The sequence below is a fragment of the Marmota monax genome, unplaced genomic scaffold, assembly GCF_021218885.2.
Source record: "Marmota monax isolate L192 unplaced genomic scaffold, Marmota_monax_Labrador192_F-V1.1 WCK01_AAM20220418_F8-fsc00004, whole genome shotgun sequence".
In the NCBI taxonomy this organism is placed as follows: Eukaryota; Metazoa; Chordata; class Mammalia; order Rodentia; family Sciuridae; genus Marmota; species Marmota monax.
The window spans coordinates 13,353,882-13,369,671 of record NW_026692881.1 but is presented as its reverse complement, the minus strand read 5'-3'; the positions used below and the strand labels follow the sequence as shown (position 1 = coordinate 13,369,671).

Here is a 15,790-nt window from a genome sequence, read left to right as displayed (position 1 = left end):
GGTAGGCAGAGTACCCAAAGATGTCCACATCCTAATCCCTAGAATCTGTGAATATGCTATATTGCATAGCAAGGAGGAGTTAAAATTATAAATAACACAGAGGTTGCTATTAGCTGACCTCAAAATAGGGAGAATTTTCTGGCTAGTTTAATCTACTACTGGGCCCTTAAAAGTGGAAGAAGGAGATAGACGAGAGCCAGAGAAAGAGATATGATAACAGAAGCAGGGTTGGAGATGTTTCATTGTTGGCTTTGAAGATGGAGGAAGGGAGCCATGACCAAAGAAATGTGGGTATCTTTCTGAAGTTGCATATGCAGGGCTGGGGATATAGGGTAGTGGTAGAGCACTTGCCTAGTATATGTGAGATCCTGGATTCAATCCCCAGTGCAAGTACACACACACACACACACACACAAAGAAAGAAAAAAACAAAAAAAAACAAAGGAGATGGATCTCTTCTACTTGGAGAAGGAGGAGTTTAACCCTGCCAGCTCCTTGATTTTAATTCATTGGGACTCCTCTTGCACATAACTGTAAGATAATAAATTTGTGTTGGTTTAAGCTTCTAAATTTGTAGTAATGTGTTTTATGGAAAAAGCAGAAAACTAACATTTAACCTTGCCCTGCTATGTCCATTATTAAATCCATTTCATTTATTTCTACCTAGACTTGAGCCTTAATTTACCCTCATCTCTGCTGTCTGAGTCCATCCTCTGGACCCTGAATTGTTGACTTGGGGTCCATGGTCATGTGCTATTCAGATAGGTTGAAGGAGCAGGCAAAGAGAGGAGGACGCGAAGGAGCAGGTGCCAGCAAAGGATACGCAGGAGCCCTATTCTGGAATCAACCGGTCTGGAATTGACGTTTGGAAGCATTTATTTTCTGTGGAATCCTAAGCAAGGAATTGGGTCGATGACGGCGATAAATGCTACCTGGAAGGGTTTGAGGTTGCAATGCCTACATTACATGCGTAATGCCGCTGAGCGTAGAACAGCATAATAATTGGCAATGATAACTCTCATACATTCATCATAAGAGATTATATTGAACTTTCATGTGCCATCAGGAGACCAGATCCAAGGAATTGCAGAAGAGTCACAGGAGGGTACCCAAGGGCAACGCCAAGTCCCCAGGGCCAGGTGCCCCCGCCTTCTCTTCTTCCCCTTCCTGAGCCCCCCCCCCCCCTTGCTGCAGAGGCAGCGGCTCAGGGACAAGCCCCAGGGGATGAGGAGGTGGCTGGGACACCTCACCTAAGGTCCCTGAGTTCGAACAGCCCTCTCCTCTCCTTTTATTCACTCCAACACCCCCACCTCAAGCTGCTCTTTGGAGGCTGATCAAGAACCAGTCCGGTTTTCATGAGAAGTGGGGCGCAAGTGGGGCGAAGCCCCTGCCTCCTCTCTTCCCCCGCGTACTGGGCCGTGCAGGGAGCTGGCCAGCCTTGGGGTCCGCGTAGGTTCTCACTTCCCCTCCCCAACTGCCTCTGGTGCAGGTGCCACAGCCGAGTCCCTCAGGCGGGGCGGGCCTTGTGGACACGCCCTCGCGGCGAGTCCTCGCGGCCTGTCTGGAGGAAGCGCCAGAGCAGACGCTGGTCCTGCGCGGAGCCGGTTGCCACTCCCGCCCCGCGCCCAAGGGACACCGCTGGGACACATCTCCAAGCACCGGGTACCGAGCACCGGGCACTCTTTAAGCAGGGGATGTGAACTGCCCCCCGCGACATGGCAGCCTCAGGTGGGTCAGTGACAGAGCGCGGGCGCTCCCCGGAGCCTCCCCACTCGCGCGCACCTTGTCCCCCGTGCCGCCCTCTGGCGCCCACCCTCACCCTTCGGGGCGTTCTCCCTCTCTCGCTTCTGTTTGAGGGGATCTTGTGTTGTTTCTGGTTTTCTCTCTGTTCCTAGTTGCAAACTTTCCACCCCAACTTTCCCATGTTCCTATTCCCAGACTGTTGAGCGATTCTCTTCAACTCCTGCCAGACCCTAGCGATGCTGGGCTTTAAGTCTCCTTTTCTTCCTTCAGTTCAGCCTCTTGGAGCTTCTGAGGGTCATTTCCTTCAGTCCCACCAACTCTGTGAACTTAGAGACAAGTGAAAGAAAGGTGGAGGACTGAGTTGTCTACACCGGCAGAAAGCTTCTCTTAGGGTCTCATCCTACCGATAGGGGGCGCTCACACAGTCCTAAGCGATGCTGGGAGATCAGAAGTGGTCCTGGAACCAGCTTCCCAAGCCCCCTTCCTCTCCATCCATCCCAGGTTTTGCGTTTTTTACCCTGGAATTTTGTTAGGAATCTGGGAACACAATTTCTTGAACTACTTTTCCTGCGTCTTTTGCAGAACTTTGGTTATTAGGGGGAGCTGAGTAAATCTTCCCATTAGAAAGAGCCAGAAGTCTTTTTCTGTCTGGTCTGGGGCTCCTTTCTGGTAAGTCACTTACCAGAATTTTCTAGTCACTCACTGAGACCCAGGACAAGCCACATGATAGTGATAATGATCGGAGACAACTCATGAGCTCTTACTACGTACTCCAGTGGATATCATACACCTACTGTGTTCTCACTGGTGACCAGGACAGCCCAATTTCTCTTCTCCATGAGTTTATGGTATGGTGAAAACAAAAAGTAAACAGGGAATTACTAGATGAGACGAGATAGAGTTACCATGTTTGCAAACAAGTCTACATTTATTTTCCCAGCCCGCCTTAGAATGCTTTAGTAGAGACAAGATGTGAAAACAGAATGAAATAAAAAATAAACAAAAAACAGTGGAAGGCACTGTTCTTGGAGGATGTGAGCAGGTGCTAGGATGAAGAGCCAGCTCTCTCCAGATCTGCCAAGGTCTAGCCTCGTCATGGTGCTTTGGAAGCAGGGATAGGGTAGGAAAGGCCAAGGGTGAAAGTTCTGTTAGCTTTGGTGATACAGGCTTATTATTTTAGGGGGTGGGAAGATGGCTCCTTGGCTGGGCTCTGGAGGTTAGAAGAAGATGTATTTCGAGTAAGGAGCCTGTGATAATAATAGACCGGTGGTCCAGGCGTGCCATTTGAAAGCTAAAGCAGAGTTCTAGAGAGGGAGTTCATTCATTGGAATGCTTACTGTTTTCTGGCAGTATTCTAGGAGTCAGGTGTCCATTGAGGAAACAAAGAAGACAAAAGCCATGCTCCCCAGGGAGCTTACTGAGCAGGGAAGGCAAATACTTGGTATGATCTGTACTATGGGAAAACAGGAGAGAGGGGTAAGGAGGATGGGTTAGAATTTTAAATGGAGACACCAGGTTAGACCTCATGGAGAAAGGGAAATTGAAGCCCACACATGGAAAAAGAAAGGGAGGGTACCCTGTGAGGGAGAATGGACCAGGCAAGTGTTTAAGAAATAGGGAGAGGACCAGAGTGGCTGGGACAGGTGGGTGATATGGGAGGAGACAAGCCACTGAGGCACCTGCCTCCTTTCATGGCTGGAAACAGGTCCTGGGCTGCTGTGTACAGGAAACAGCAACTCAGGAGAGGCTTTCAACACAGGAGACCCAGCAAACTGCTCTCTCTCATCAGTGTCGTGTGTGTGTGTGTGTGTGTGTGTGTGTGTGTGTCTCCAGTGGGCATAGCTAAAGGGTTTGAAAGGGGGGTGTTCCAGTTCAGATGGGGAGCCCAGAGGTCAGAGACCTCTGTAATGGTTAGAGCTGTCAGACCCTCTTGCTGTCAGCACCCTCTGTGGTAAGACCGAGCCAGGTGCTGCAATGGGAGTTGGCCCCCTGGAGTCCCTGGGGGAACTTGAGGTCTGTAGGACAAGGACTCATGGGAGCAGGTCATAGTGGGAAAGCCATGCCTCTTGCCAGGATGCTGTAGGCTCAGGAGTCATCCAGGCCACCTTTCCATATGGTTACCTTACTTTAAAAACAGCTTTATTGGGAAATTTTCACATGCCATACAGTTCACCCATTTAAAATGTACACTTTGGTGGTTTTAAGTGTCTTCACAGCGGTGTGAAGCCACCATCACATAAGATGATCAATTTTAGTCAAGTGTAGAGAATTCTCATCACCTCAAAAAGAAACTCTGTACTCTAGTTTTTTTCCTCCCACCCATTCTCCCCTCCTCTCCAGGCCCGAAGGTCTTTGTCTCTGTGTATTTCCCTGCTTCTGGCTTTTACATGCATGAGATCACATGGTGTGTGGTCTTTGGTGATGGGCTTCCTTCACCAGCATCATGTTTTCACCCGACCGTAGTTTGGGTCATACCTCATTCCTTTCTGTTGTCTAATCCTCTGGTCTTCTTAAATTCCCTTCCTCTGAAGGGTAAGCACTGGTCTTTTATTTCCTGAAAGACGTGTTTGTTTGTTGAAATTCTGGAGAATCGTGTCTCCTTGTCTCTGAAGGAAGCTTGGGGAACAAGATAAAATGGAATCGGTTTCTAGGTGGCATATTATGTGTTGCCTAGTGAGACAGGAGAGAAGCTGTGACTTTCCAAGTGACAGAACTGTGTCAGGTGAAGACTAGAGCCCTCTCTTCTGTGTGTCAGCCTCTGAATTGTAGGGAAAGCTCTCATCCTTGTCCTGCCTGCTCTCTCCATGGCTTTTCTTATCTCCAGGTCCTCTGTCACACCTGGGCTTACAGCACCATTAGACAAGAAGGGACTTTTTATTATTATTTTTTTCTTTTTTTGTCATCTTACCTCCATTTGACCTTTGAGGTCTTTCCATACTTTTGCCAAGTTTCTAAATTGAAATGCTTTCAGAGATAGGAAGCTCCTTGTGTGGTTCATTTCCAGATCTCTCTCTCTCTCATGCTCACCTTCCTGATTTATGGTGCTCATATTCAAACATGAGAATCCAGGCCAGAGGGACAGGGTGCCAGTCATCTGAGAGCTAAAGAAATGATCTGGACGGGGTGGTCTGAGAAGCTTCCCGGCACTTCCTCCCTGGGGTTTTCTCCAAGGGATTCTGAATCATTTCAGATTCTTTCAGTCATGTATTTCTTCCCATCATTGGGACTCCCTGTTGCCCCTTTCTTCACCACTCTCCATTTCCCTCTATAGCCAACCCTGCTCTTTAGGCTTTACAAGAACAGAGAGCTTTTCTTGATTCTGTCCTGTGTTTGTAGACTCCTTTTTTTTTAAATTTTAAATTTTTTTATTTTTAGTTGTAGTTGAACATGATACCTTTATTTTATTTATTTATATGTGGTGCTGAGGATGGAACCCAGTGCCTCACACATGCTAGGCCAGCGCTCTACCAGTGAGCTACAATCCCAGCCCCTCCTTGCTGGTTCTTAGTTTCTCTGATAAATCAAAAAATGAGAGAAAAAAAATTTCAAAACATGGGGGGAAATGACTTACGATTTAAAGGAAGGGAATTATAATTGAAAAAAGCTGTGTGTCCCCTACACAAGGCAGAACTGCTGACCAAGCATTCAATCCTGTGTTGTTACCTAGTGTATCAGGGAGGAACTTGAACTTCCACTTTGGACTTTTGTATAACTTCCCCAGCTTTCAGTTTCGGTAGCACAGCAGAATCCAGGAAGATGGTAGATTTCATTGTCCTCGTTGACACTGAGGGAAAATTTGTCCAGATTTAGCGTATTGGTCTAAGTCACCCTACAAGCGTCTAAATAGGTTGTGATATAAACTAGTCTGAGGCAATAACCACTTCCTTCTCAAATACATTTGTTTTCCGCATTACTGGAGTTTGAACCCAGGGGTGCTCTACCACTGAGCCACACTCCCAGCCCTTTCTATTTTTTATTTTGAGACAAGGTCTCACTAAGTTGCCCAGGCTGGCCTGGAACTCATGATCCACCTGCCTCAGCTGCCGAGTTGCCAGAATTACAGATGTGCACCACTTCACCCAGCTCTTCTCAAATACTCATACCCAATGGGGGATGGAATTTAATACTGGTACTCCAGGAATGAGCCTTTGTAAATAGCAGTTCACCATAGAGAAGAGGCTGACCTCTGAAGTGTTTTTTTTTTTTAATTTCAATTGTATTTCTAATAAACTTTTATTTTAGAACAGTTTTATATTTCCAGAAAAACTTCAAAGATAGGACAGAGAGTTCCCATATATAGTAAACACAGTTTCTCTGAATATATTAGCATCTTCTATTAGTGTGGTACATTTGCTACAATTAATGAACCAGGATTGATAACTTATTTTTAACTAGTCTGTGCTTGGTTCAGATTTCCTCAGCTTTTAGACAATGCCCTTTTGGTGTTCCAGGATCCCACCCCAGATACGAAGTTACATTTAGTAGTGATGTTTCCTTATACTCTTCCTGTCTGGAATTTTCCCTGTTTTTGATGGCCTTAACAATTTTGAGGAATGATTTTGTGGAATGTCTCTCAGTTGGCCTTTGTCTGATATTTTTCTTATAATTAGACTTAGATGATGGTTTGGGTGGAGGAAGAGCACAGAGTTAAAGTGCCCTTTTTATCGAATCCTATCAAGGCTTACAGAGCATGGTTTATGGTTGTTGATATTGACCTTGATCACTGAACTGAGGCAGTGTTTGCCAGATTTCTCTACTGTGAAGCTACTTTTTCTCTTTTCCTTTCCGTACTGTGCTCATTGGAAAGAGTTCACTATGCACAGCCTACACTTAAACATTATGCTCTTCTTGCCTGAAGGTGGAGTTATCTACATAAATTATTTGGAGTTCTTCTGCATGGGAGATTTGTCTCATTTCCCCAATTTATTTAATAACTCATGGATATTTATTTTATACTTTGCATTATAATTCAATATTATTTATTTTGTTGCTCATATTGGTCCAGCTTTGGCTATCTGGAATTCTTCCAGTTGAGTCTTGTGTCCCTTTGATATATGCCTGTCATTATATTTTTGAGCTCTTTCTTATTTTCTGGCACTACAAGATGCTCCAGGCTCTTTTTGTGTATTTCCTGCCCCCACCCATATGTAATCCTAGAATCAGTCATTTCCCTAAGGAGCCCAGGTTTCTTTTATTGGACAATAAAAACCAATGGTGATAGATGTGTGTTAATTATATTTTCTAAATTATATTCTGCATTTTCTTGACTTTAAAAACAAGACACATCTTAGAAATTAAAAGCACAGGCCAGGTGTGGTGGTGCACGCCTGTAATCCAAGCAGCTTGGGAGGCCGAGGCAGGTGGATTACGAGTTCAAAGCCAGCCTTGGCAAAAGCAAGGTGCTAAGCATCTCAGTGAGACCCTGTCTCTAAATAAAATACAAAACAGGGCTGGGGATGTGGCTCAGTGGTCAAGTTCAATCCCTGGTACCACCACTCCCCCCAAAAAGAAATTAAAAGCATTGGCTTTGGAGTCAGTTGGATCTGGGTTCAAATCTTGATCAGGGGCTAACAGTGTGATCTTGAGCAATAGCTAATCTTTAGTGAGTTTTAATATTGGTGGATGTTCCAAGGATTTAATGAGAGAACACACTTGAGATGCTTAGCAGAGTGACTGGCACATGTCGGTGTTCAGTGCTGTATGACAATTTGAACTTAAGTCTTTAATGAATACCAAGTATTGTGACATGCTGTTCCAGAGAGCAGGAGCTGGTGAGCAGCATCCAGAGTGACTCCAGTGGTATTCATTAAAAATGTCACTTTACTTTTGGGTCACTAAATCCTTCTCATAAAATTGGAGTAATTTCATGGCCACATGGTCTTCAGGGCAGCATACAATTGTTCTTTTCTGCTAAATTAGTGCTGAAACACCTTGCCCTTTTTTTTTTTTTTTTTTTGGTACCAAGGATTGAGCCCAGGGGCACTTTACCACTAAGCAACATCCAGCCCTTTTTAGTTTTTATTTTTGAGATATGGTCTTGCTAAGTCGCTTAGGGTCTCATTAAGTTGCCTAGACTGGCCTTGAACTTGTGATCCTCCTACTTTTTCCATAAAAAGATTTTTTTTTTAAAATATTTATTTTTAAGAAGTATTTGGACACAATACCTTTATTTTATTTATTTATTTTTATGTGGTGCTCAGGATCGAACCCAGGGCCTCACACATGCTAGATGAGTGCTCTACCACTGAGCCACAACCCCAGCCCTAAAGAGATTGTTTTTAAATGGAAGCCTGCAACATTGACACATTGCTTCATCCTCCACAGTAACTGGGATGACAGGGGTGCACCACCATGCCTGGCTCCACCTTGCCTTCTAATGGTTCTTATGTTCCAGGAAATCCTCTTCCTGCTGCTTTACTTTCTTGCCATCATTTGTTAGTCCTGTTGAAGCCATCATCCTTTGGTTCTTCATCACTATTGTGTGGGCCACAGCTGTCCCTTTCTGAAGTCTTATTCTCCTTCTGCTTATTTGCCCAAATTGCTGACATGGTACTTTGTAGAATATCTGTATGGGGAAAGAGGTAGTGGCTACCCTTTCTTGTTTTTGCATTTATTTTTTTGTATGAGCTCAGCATCTATAACCTTGCATCCTTAATATTGTAGTGAGATGTGAAGTCTTATACATTTCTTATCTGATGACTCATGATCATGTGAACTCGTCTACAATAACACTTCCCACTTAGAACATTTGCCTTTTAGGATAAAACAGCCATAATAAAGAGGGACAGAAAAAATGGAAATGTATTCTGACACTTTAACTGCTTTTCTCACTGCAAGTTCTATACTTTGGTAGTTTTGTTAATTTTATGCCTTCTATAGACCTGAAATTATGTTTTTGTTGAGATATATTCTACCCTGAAAGAAAAGGAGGAAAAAAAAAAAGACCCACTCAGCAAAGATTTTTTTTTTTTTTTTTACGGAAGTCTGCAACATTGGCACATTCAAATTTTGTCCTTCATCTGCTTCAATTTTGGAATCACACTAAGCATTCCTAAAAAGGACTGTTTTATTCACAAGTGAGGAAGTGGAGAGGGCTTGGAGTCGAGTTCCCTGAGGAGCCACACATGTCCACGCCATCATCAGAATCGCTCCCTGGTTTTCTCCCGTTTCATATCACCTTCTGATGACTTAAAAAGTTTGCACACATTCCCTCAGGAAGTATTCTCAGGCTGATCCACTTATTCCTGCTAATCGGCCAATTAGGTTTTATATTAACACTTGATTAGGGATCCAGAGAAGCAGGGTTCCTAAAAGAAAGAACTCCAAGCTTTGGTTTTATTTGTATTAAAATTTTTGTTTTGTAATATTATCCTAGGGGAAATCAGAACTGTTTTGGGTTTATATTTTCATTTTGGGGGGGCGGGGAGGGGTGGGTAGGGATTGAACTCAGGGGCGCTCGACCACTGAGGCACATCCCCATCCTTCTTTATATTTTTTTAGAGACAGGGTTTCACTGAGTTGCTTAGCGCCTCGCTAAGTTGCTGAGATTGGCTTTGAACTTGTGGTTCTCCTTCCTCCGCCTCCTGAGCTGCTGGGATTATAGGCCTGATGCTGTGCCCGGCTTACATGTTTTATTGTTTTTAAACTTTGAATATAATGGTGGATAGGGGCAGGAAAGAGGAGTCCTCCCATGATCTCTTCAGAGCTTCAAGCTTCCTGGTCTTTCCCCAGGTCTGCCTGTGACCTCCTCTCTTGGAACTGCTCAGTGATCTGTGGACTAGGAATGTCATTTAGTGGTGAAAATCTACAACTTAGATGATTTCTCAGTTTCACAAAATGTGACCAGCTTCCTTCTGTGATGAGGAGGAAGGGTCCAGCCTCATTATGGGATGTGTGGACACTGTGTTCATCTCTTCCAAATCACTCCTAAAACCATGGATTAAAACAGTGGAGACAAGAACCCAGAGCTGTACTAACCTATGTTAAGAGTTTATCTTCTACATTTCCCTTTGTCTAATCCAGTGGATTTCTATTATTCCCCTCCCCAAGCTTTATTGTTTTGGGTTAGCATCCACAAATCAGAGAGAACAATCTGCCTTTGGTTTTTTGGGATTGGCTTATTTCACTTAGCATGATATTCTCCAGTTCCATCCATTTACCGGCAAATGCCATAATTTCATTCTTCTTTATAGCCGAATAATATTCCATTGTGTAAATATGTCACATTGTCTTTATTCATGTATCCATTGGGGGATAAATAGGTTGTTTCTATAGCTTGGCTATTATGAGTTGAGCTGCTATAAACACTGATGTGGCTGCATCACTGAAGTAATTCTGTTTTTAAGTCCTTTGGGTATAGACCAAGGAATGGGATATCTGAGTCAAATGGTGGTTCCACTTCAAGTTCTTTAAGGAATTTCCATACTGCTTTCCATAGTGGTTGTTCCAATTCACAGTCCCACCAACAATGTATGAGTGTACCTTTCTCCCCACATCCTCCCTAACATTTATTGTTACTTATATTCTTTATAATTGCCATTCTGACTAGAGTGAGATGGAATCTTTTCATTTCTTTAATTGCTAGAGATGTTGTATGTTGTCATACATTTGTTGTTTGATTGTATATCACCTTCTGAGAAGTGTTTGTTCAGTTTCTTTACCAATTTATTGATTGGGTTACTTATTTTTCTTAAGTTTTTTGAGCTCTTTGTACTGGAAATTAATGCCTTATTTAAGGTGCAGGTGGCAAAGATTTTCTCCCATTCTGTAGGATCTTTGTACATGTTCTTGATTGTTTCCTTTGCTGTGAAGCTTTTCAGTTTGATATCATCCCATTTATTGATTCTTAATTTTACTTCTTATGCTTTAGGAGTCTTGTTGAGAAATTTGGTTCCTAAGCCAACATGTTGGAAAGTTGGGTCTACTTTTTCTTCTAGTAAGTGCAGAGTCTGTGGTCTAATGCCTAGGTCCTTGATCCACATGTGTAGGGTGAGATATAGAGGTTCAATTTCATTCTATTACATATGGATTTCCAGTTTGCCCAGCACCATTTGTTGAAGAGGCTGTTTTTTTTCCACTGTATGTTTATGGCGCCTTTGTCTAGGATGAGATAATTGTATTTATGTAGGTTTGTCTTTGTTTCTTCTATTCTGTTCCATTGGTCTTCATGTCTGTTTTGGTGCCAATACCATGCTGGTTTTGTTACTATAGCTTTGTAGTATAATTTCAGGTCTGGTATTATGATGTCTTCTGCATCACTTTTTGCGCTAAGGATTGCTTTGGCTATTCTGGGCTTTTTATTTTTCCCAACAAACTTCATGACTGATTTTTCTATTTCTATGAAGAATGTCATTGGGATCTTTATGGGCCTTGCATTAAATCTGTATAGCACTTTTGGTAGTATGGCCATTTTGATAATATTAATTCTGCCTATCCAGGAACATGGGGGATCTTTCAATTTTATGAGGTCTGCTTCAATTTCTTTTAGTATTCTGTAGTTTTCATTGTAGAGGTCTTTCACCTCTTTGGTTAGGTTGATTCCCATTTTTTGAGTTTATTATAAAAGGAGTAATTTTCCTAATTTCTCTTTCAGTTGATATATCCTTGGTGTATAGAAATGCAATTGATTTATTTGTGTTGATTTTAAACCCTGCTACTTTGCTGAATTGGTTTATGAGTTCTAGGAGCTGCCTAGTAGAGTTTTTTTGGGTCTTCTAGATATAGAACCATGTCATCAGCAAATAGAGATAATTTGAGCTCTTCTTTTCCTATTCATATCCTTTTAATTTCTTTCTTTCATCTGATTGCTCTGGCTAGGGTTTCGAGGACTATGTTGAATAGGAGTGGTAAGAGAGGGCATTCCTGTCTTGTTCCAGTTTTTAGAGGGAATGCTTTCAGTTTTTCTCCATTTAAAATGATGTTGGCCTTGGTTCAGTGTTTATAGCTTTTAAATTGTTGAGGTATGTCCTGACTATTCCTAGTTTTTTTTTTAAAGTGTTTTGAGCATGAGTGGATGCTAATTTTTGTCAAATGCTTTTTCTGCATCGATTGAGATAATCATGTGATTCTTGTCATTAAGTCTGTTGATGTGGTGAATTACGTTTATTGATTTCTGTATGTTGAATCATCCTTGCATCCTTGGGATGAACCCCACTTGTCTTTTTAATATGTTTTTGTATGCGATTTGCTAGCATTCGTTGAGAATTTTTGCGTCAATGTTCATCAGGGATGTCGGCCTGAGGTTTTCTTTCCTTGATGAATCTCTTCTAAGATTCTTGACAGAGTTCCTGAGGGGAGGCAGCAGGGGCTGGCCAAAGCCTGGACTGGCAGCCCAGAGTCACCCTGAGTGTGCATCCCAACTGTGCCACCAATTTGCTGAGTGTGAATTCGAGCAAGACTCTTAACATTCCCAGACAAGTGTTTCTTTCATGTACAAATGAGAGTTGGTCCAAGTGATCCCCAAAGCCCCTTTGGCCCCTGTTTCTGCATTTGTACTTTAATAGAGGGAGAAGAAAGAAAGTTCATGTTACAGACCAGGTGTGTGGTGGGGGGGCACCTTACATAGGCAGTGTGCTAAAAAGAGAGCAGGGAACAGTGAGAGCTATACAATGTTGTTGTTGCTACAATTATTGCAGTTGTAATCCCAGACTGCACCTCTGCTGCCTGGGAAGAATGACTGGCACACATTTACTGCGGGAGGCCGATGACAACTGGTGCCAGGCCCCTTGCTTGGACGCTACATCCTTGCTGGTTGTGGGAAACCTCCTAGAAGGAGCAAGTGTGTTAACAAGCGTCCCTGCCTCCTTCTTGCCCAGGGGTGCCCAGAAGATGTGACATCCTCATAATCTACAGCCCGGATGCAGAGGAATGGTGCCAATACCTCCAGGACCTTTTCCTGACCAGTCGGCAGGTCCGCAGCCAGAAGATGCTGACACACCGGCTGGGCCCCCAGACCTCCTTTTCTGCTGAGGACCTGCGCCTCTTCCTGAGCCCCCGCTGCGTTTTGGTGCTGCTGTCTGCAGAGCTGGTGCAGCACTTCTACCAGCCTGCGCTGCTGCCTGTGTTGCAGAGGGCCTTCCAGCCGCCACGACGCGTGGTCAGGCTGCTGTGTGGGGTTCAGGGCAGTGACGAGGAATTCTCGCACTTCTTCCCCAACTGGGCCCACTGGCAGGAGCTCACCTGTGACGACGAGCCTGAGATCTACCTGGAGGCCGTGAGGAAGGCCATTTCTGAAGGTAAGGGTTTCTTCTCTGGTGTTCTATACTAGGGCAAAAGCCTTGTTTCTAGAATTTTCTATGCCTTGCAAGACACAGGACAGGTTCCAGCATGGAGAGCAGCCAGGGTGGAAGGCAGAGACTCAGTTTGGTATAGGAGTGAGGAACGCGGCTGCCAGCCCTCATGCTTGGTCAATTCCATGTTATTGTCACATGACCCTGACATTTCTGATGAAAAGGCGTCCCTTTTGGAGAACATGTTTATGGAGAAGCAGCCCTCTTCCTCTCTGCTGCCCGCCAGCCTAGCTTCTGTCTCTTGCCCTGCTTCTCCTTTTAAAGTGCGAAAATTCCAATCCTTTCTGCCAGAGATAGTAAGTCAGTGTCCCCAGGAAGTGTGACACATGCTCTGATTAATAGTAGCAGAAACCATACCCGGATGGATGCATGTCACGGCCTCTCTTCCTCTTTTGGTCTTCTGGTTTTTGCCTTGCTGTGGGCTATGCATGGATCATCTAGTCTCCTGACACTAACCCAGGAGCTTGGAAAATTATGGGCTTCATTTAACTGTGCCTCAGTGATCCCTGGTGTGACTTGGGCCTTAATTCGACTCATCCAATCCTGACCCATCTGATGAAAATGAATCAAGAATTTATGAATTCTTAGTGACCTTAAAAAGGTAGCGTAGCTTCCCAAGGTGATCTCGTCACAGGAATAGCCTACTCTAAACCCGTAAACATGAGCAGGTCTCCTAACATAGAGCCTTGCTCACTTTGTAATAGAAATGACTGTTAATGAAAAAGATGTCTCACCCGAAATGTCTGGGATCTGGATTGGTAGTTTTCCTAGAGGTTGTTTCTCTTTACTTTAGAGGGACATGATGATAGAAAAAGCACATAATTCATATGTGCATGATGGCATTTCATTGCTGGGGGGAGCTGCCTACACAGACCCAAAGAAGAACACACCCAAATGGTTGTTTCTGCAGATGAGTTTATGTCATGGTAGCAGTCCATTATGACCTCACGGGCAGAATGTGAACCGCCTACCCCTCATTCAGAGCTTCATGGATATATTGTCATTATACTGGCACCTCACACTGGACTCTCTAACGGATTGTTCTTTAAAACATCACAGTGGTGATGTTATTAAAAATAAAGGACTGTGAGTGTAGCCCAGTGGTAGAGTGCATGCTTAGGATGCATGAAGCCCTTACTTAGTTCAATCCCCAATGCGCGCAGGTGCACGCACACACACACAATGTAGTAAAAAGAATTCTTTGAATATTGTTTGGAAGCATCCAGTGATGAAATGCCTGGAAAACTTGATCTCCTCTAATATTTTACTTTTTAAATAAAGACTCTGTCTCAGTCTACTGTGAGCTTTTAACGTCAAGTGTTTCGGAAAGAATGAAATATTTCACAGTGGTGTTTCTGTTCTGAGAACAAATAACCTCTCATCAGAAAGAAATTATTTTGATGGGTGATTAAAATAAGCTGCTTAGTGGGAAGTCTCTACAGTTCAGAATCAATGGCTACAGGGACAAATGAAATTATAGGAAAGAGAAGATGGGTGTGGAAACTTAGGTTAAAGGTGGTTACAGGTAGTCAGGTACACTTTAGTTTTCTGCTGTGTTAGATAAAGAAAGGCTTCTCAAAACTTTTCTGTGCACAGACGGGCCTGGGGATTTTGTCAATGTGCATAGTCTGACTCTGACTTTGGGGTGGAGCTAAAATTCTGCATTTCTCATAAGCTCCCTGGTGCTGCTGCTGTTGGTGGCCAAGGTCTAAACTGCCCCTCTCGTGTGGGGTCAGTAGTCATATACCTCTGCTGTGCATGAATCTTCACCTTTCTGGAGATGAGGCAGCATCCCATCAGGGTAGGGCGGCTACTGGGCATCCATTGGTTTAGGTATAACTCAGGCCAGCGTGTGATGATTAGGTCCCTGTATTCTCTTCCTCTCCTCACAGATTTATCATGTTCACTCTGAGAGTTGTTCATCACTCAGTTCTCCAGACATAAGGGGCCCAGACTTTGAGATGGGGGTACTACTGCTGCTACGAACCTTCCTCTTTTGTCATTTAATAGGCCCCATGATCATCATTACTATTCCACTAAAAATGTTTGGGAGGTTTAACTTTATTTCCCACCCCCTCTCCGAATTTGGCAGCCACCTTAAGATTGAGCAGATGTTTTAATTAGGGTCTTTGGTGGGTTGGAGCAGCCAGCTTATTTCCCATGTTCTTCATTTGTAAAAGGATGAGGTTGGACCAGATGATTGGGAAGGTTTCTTCCGGCTCCTTGTGCTGTAATATATCTTTATAAGTTTTGTAAGAAGATGGCAAATTACCCAGAACCTTTCAGCTGACTTGGTTTAGTTCCAAAATGTGTGCAATGATATATGTCAGTGTGTAGAAGAGTGTACCATTCTGAATTTTTTGGACTTGTTGGGTGATTATTTTCAAATAAGGAAGTGAGAAAACCCCAGGTACAGCACAGCAATTATTTCCTCTTTTACTGGAGCTTTATTCTTTGCTGCAAATCTCACTGGAATACAAAAATAGATTCTGTGAGACTGTGTGGGAAAGGACTCAGTGGGTGATGCTGAGTTTTACTTCAGAAGTTCTCATCTGTTGTTGCATGCGTGTGCTGAGGATGGCGGGAAGCCCTGAACCTACTTCTCCCGCTTTGATTTGGTATTACAGTGGAGATCTTGTTTGCTTTTTTTAAAAAAGTTTTTTTGTTGTTGTTGTGGTTGGACACAATCCCTTTATTTTATTTATTATTTATTTTCATGTGATGCTGAGGATCGAATGCAGCACCTCACATGTGAGCCA

At 43.5% G+C, this 15,790-nt stretch overlaps 1 protein-coding gene across 1 annotated transcript in view; it reads left to right on the top strand.

Moving 5' to 3' along the window:
• Window positions 1-1,559: 1,559 nt before the first annotated feature.
• The window catches only part of Pik3ap1 (phosphoinositide-3-kinase adaptor protein 1), a 116,043-nt gene continuing 101,812 nt past the window's right edge, over window positions 1,560-15,790 (top strand). Inside the window, exons 1-2 of the mRNA XM_046450545.2 lie at window positions 1,560-1,728; window positions 12,558-12,977. Coding sequence (XP_046306501.1) covers window positions 1,716-1,728; window positions 12,558-12,977 — 433 coding nt within the window. The 5' untranslated portion in view covers window positions 1,560-1,715. The remainder of the gene's footprint in view (window positions 1,729-12,557; window positions 12,978-15,790) is intronic.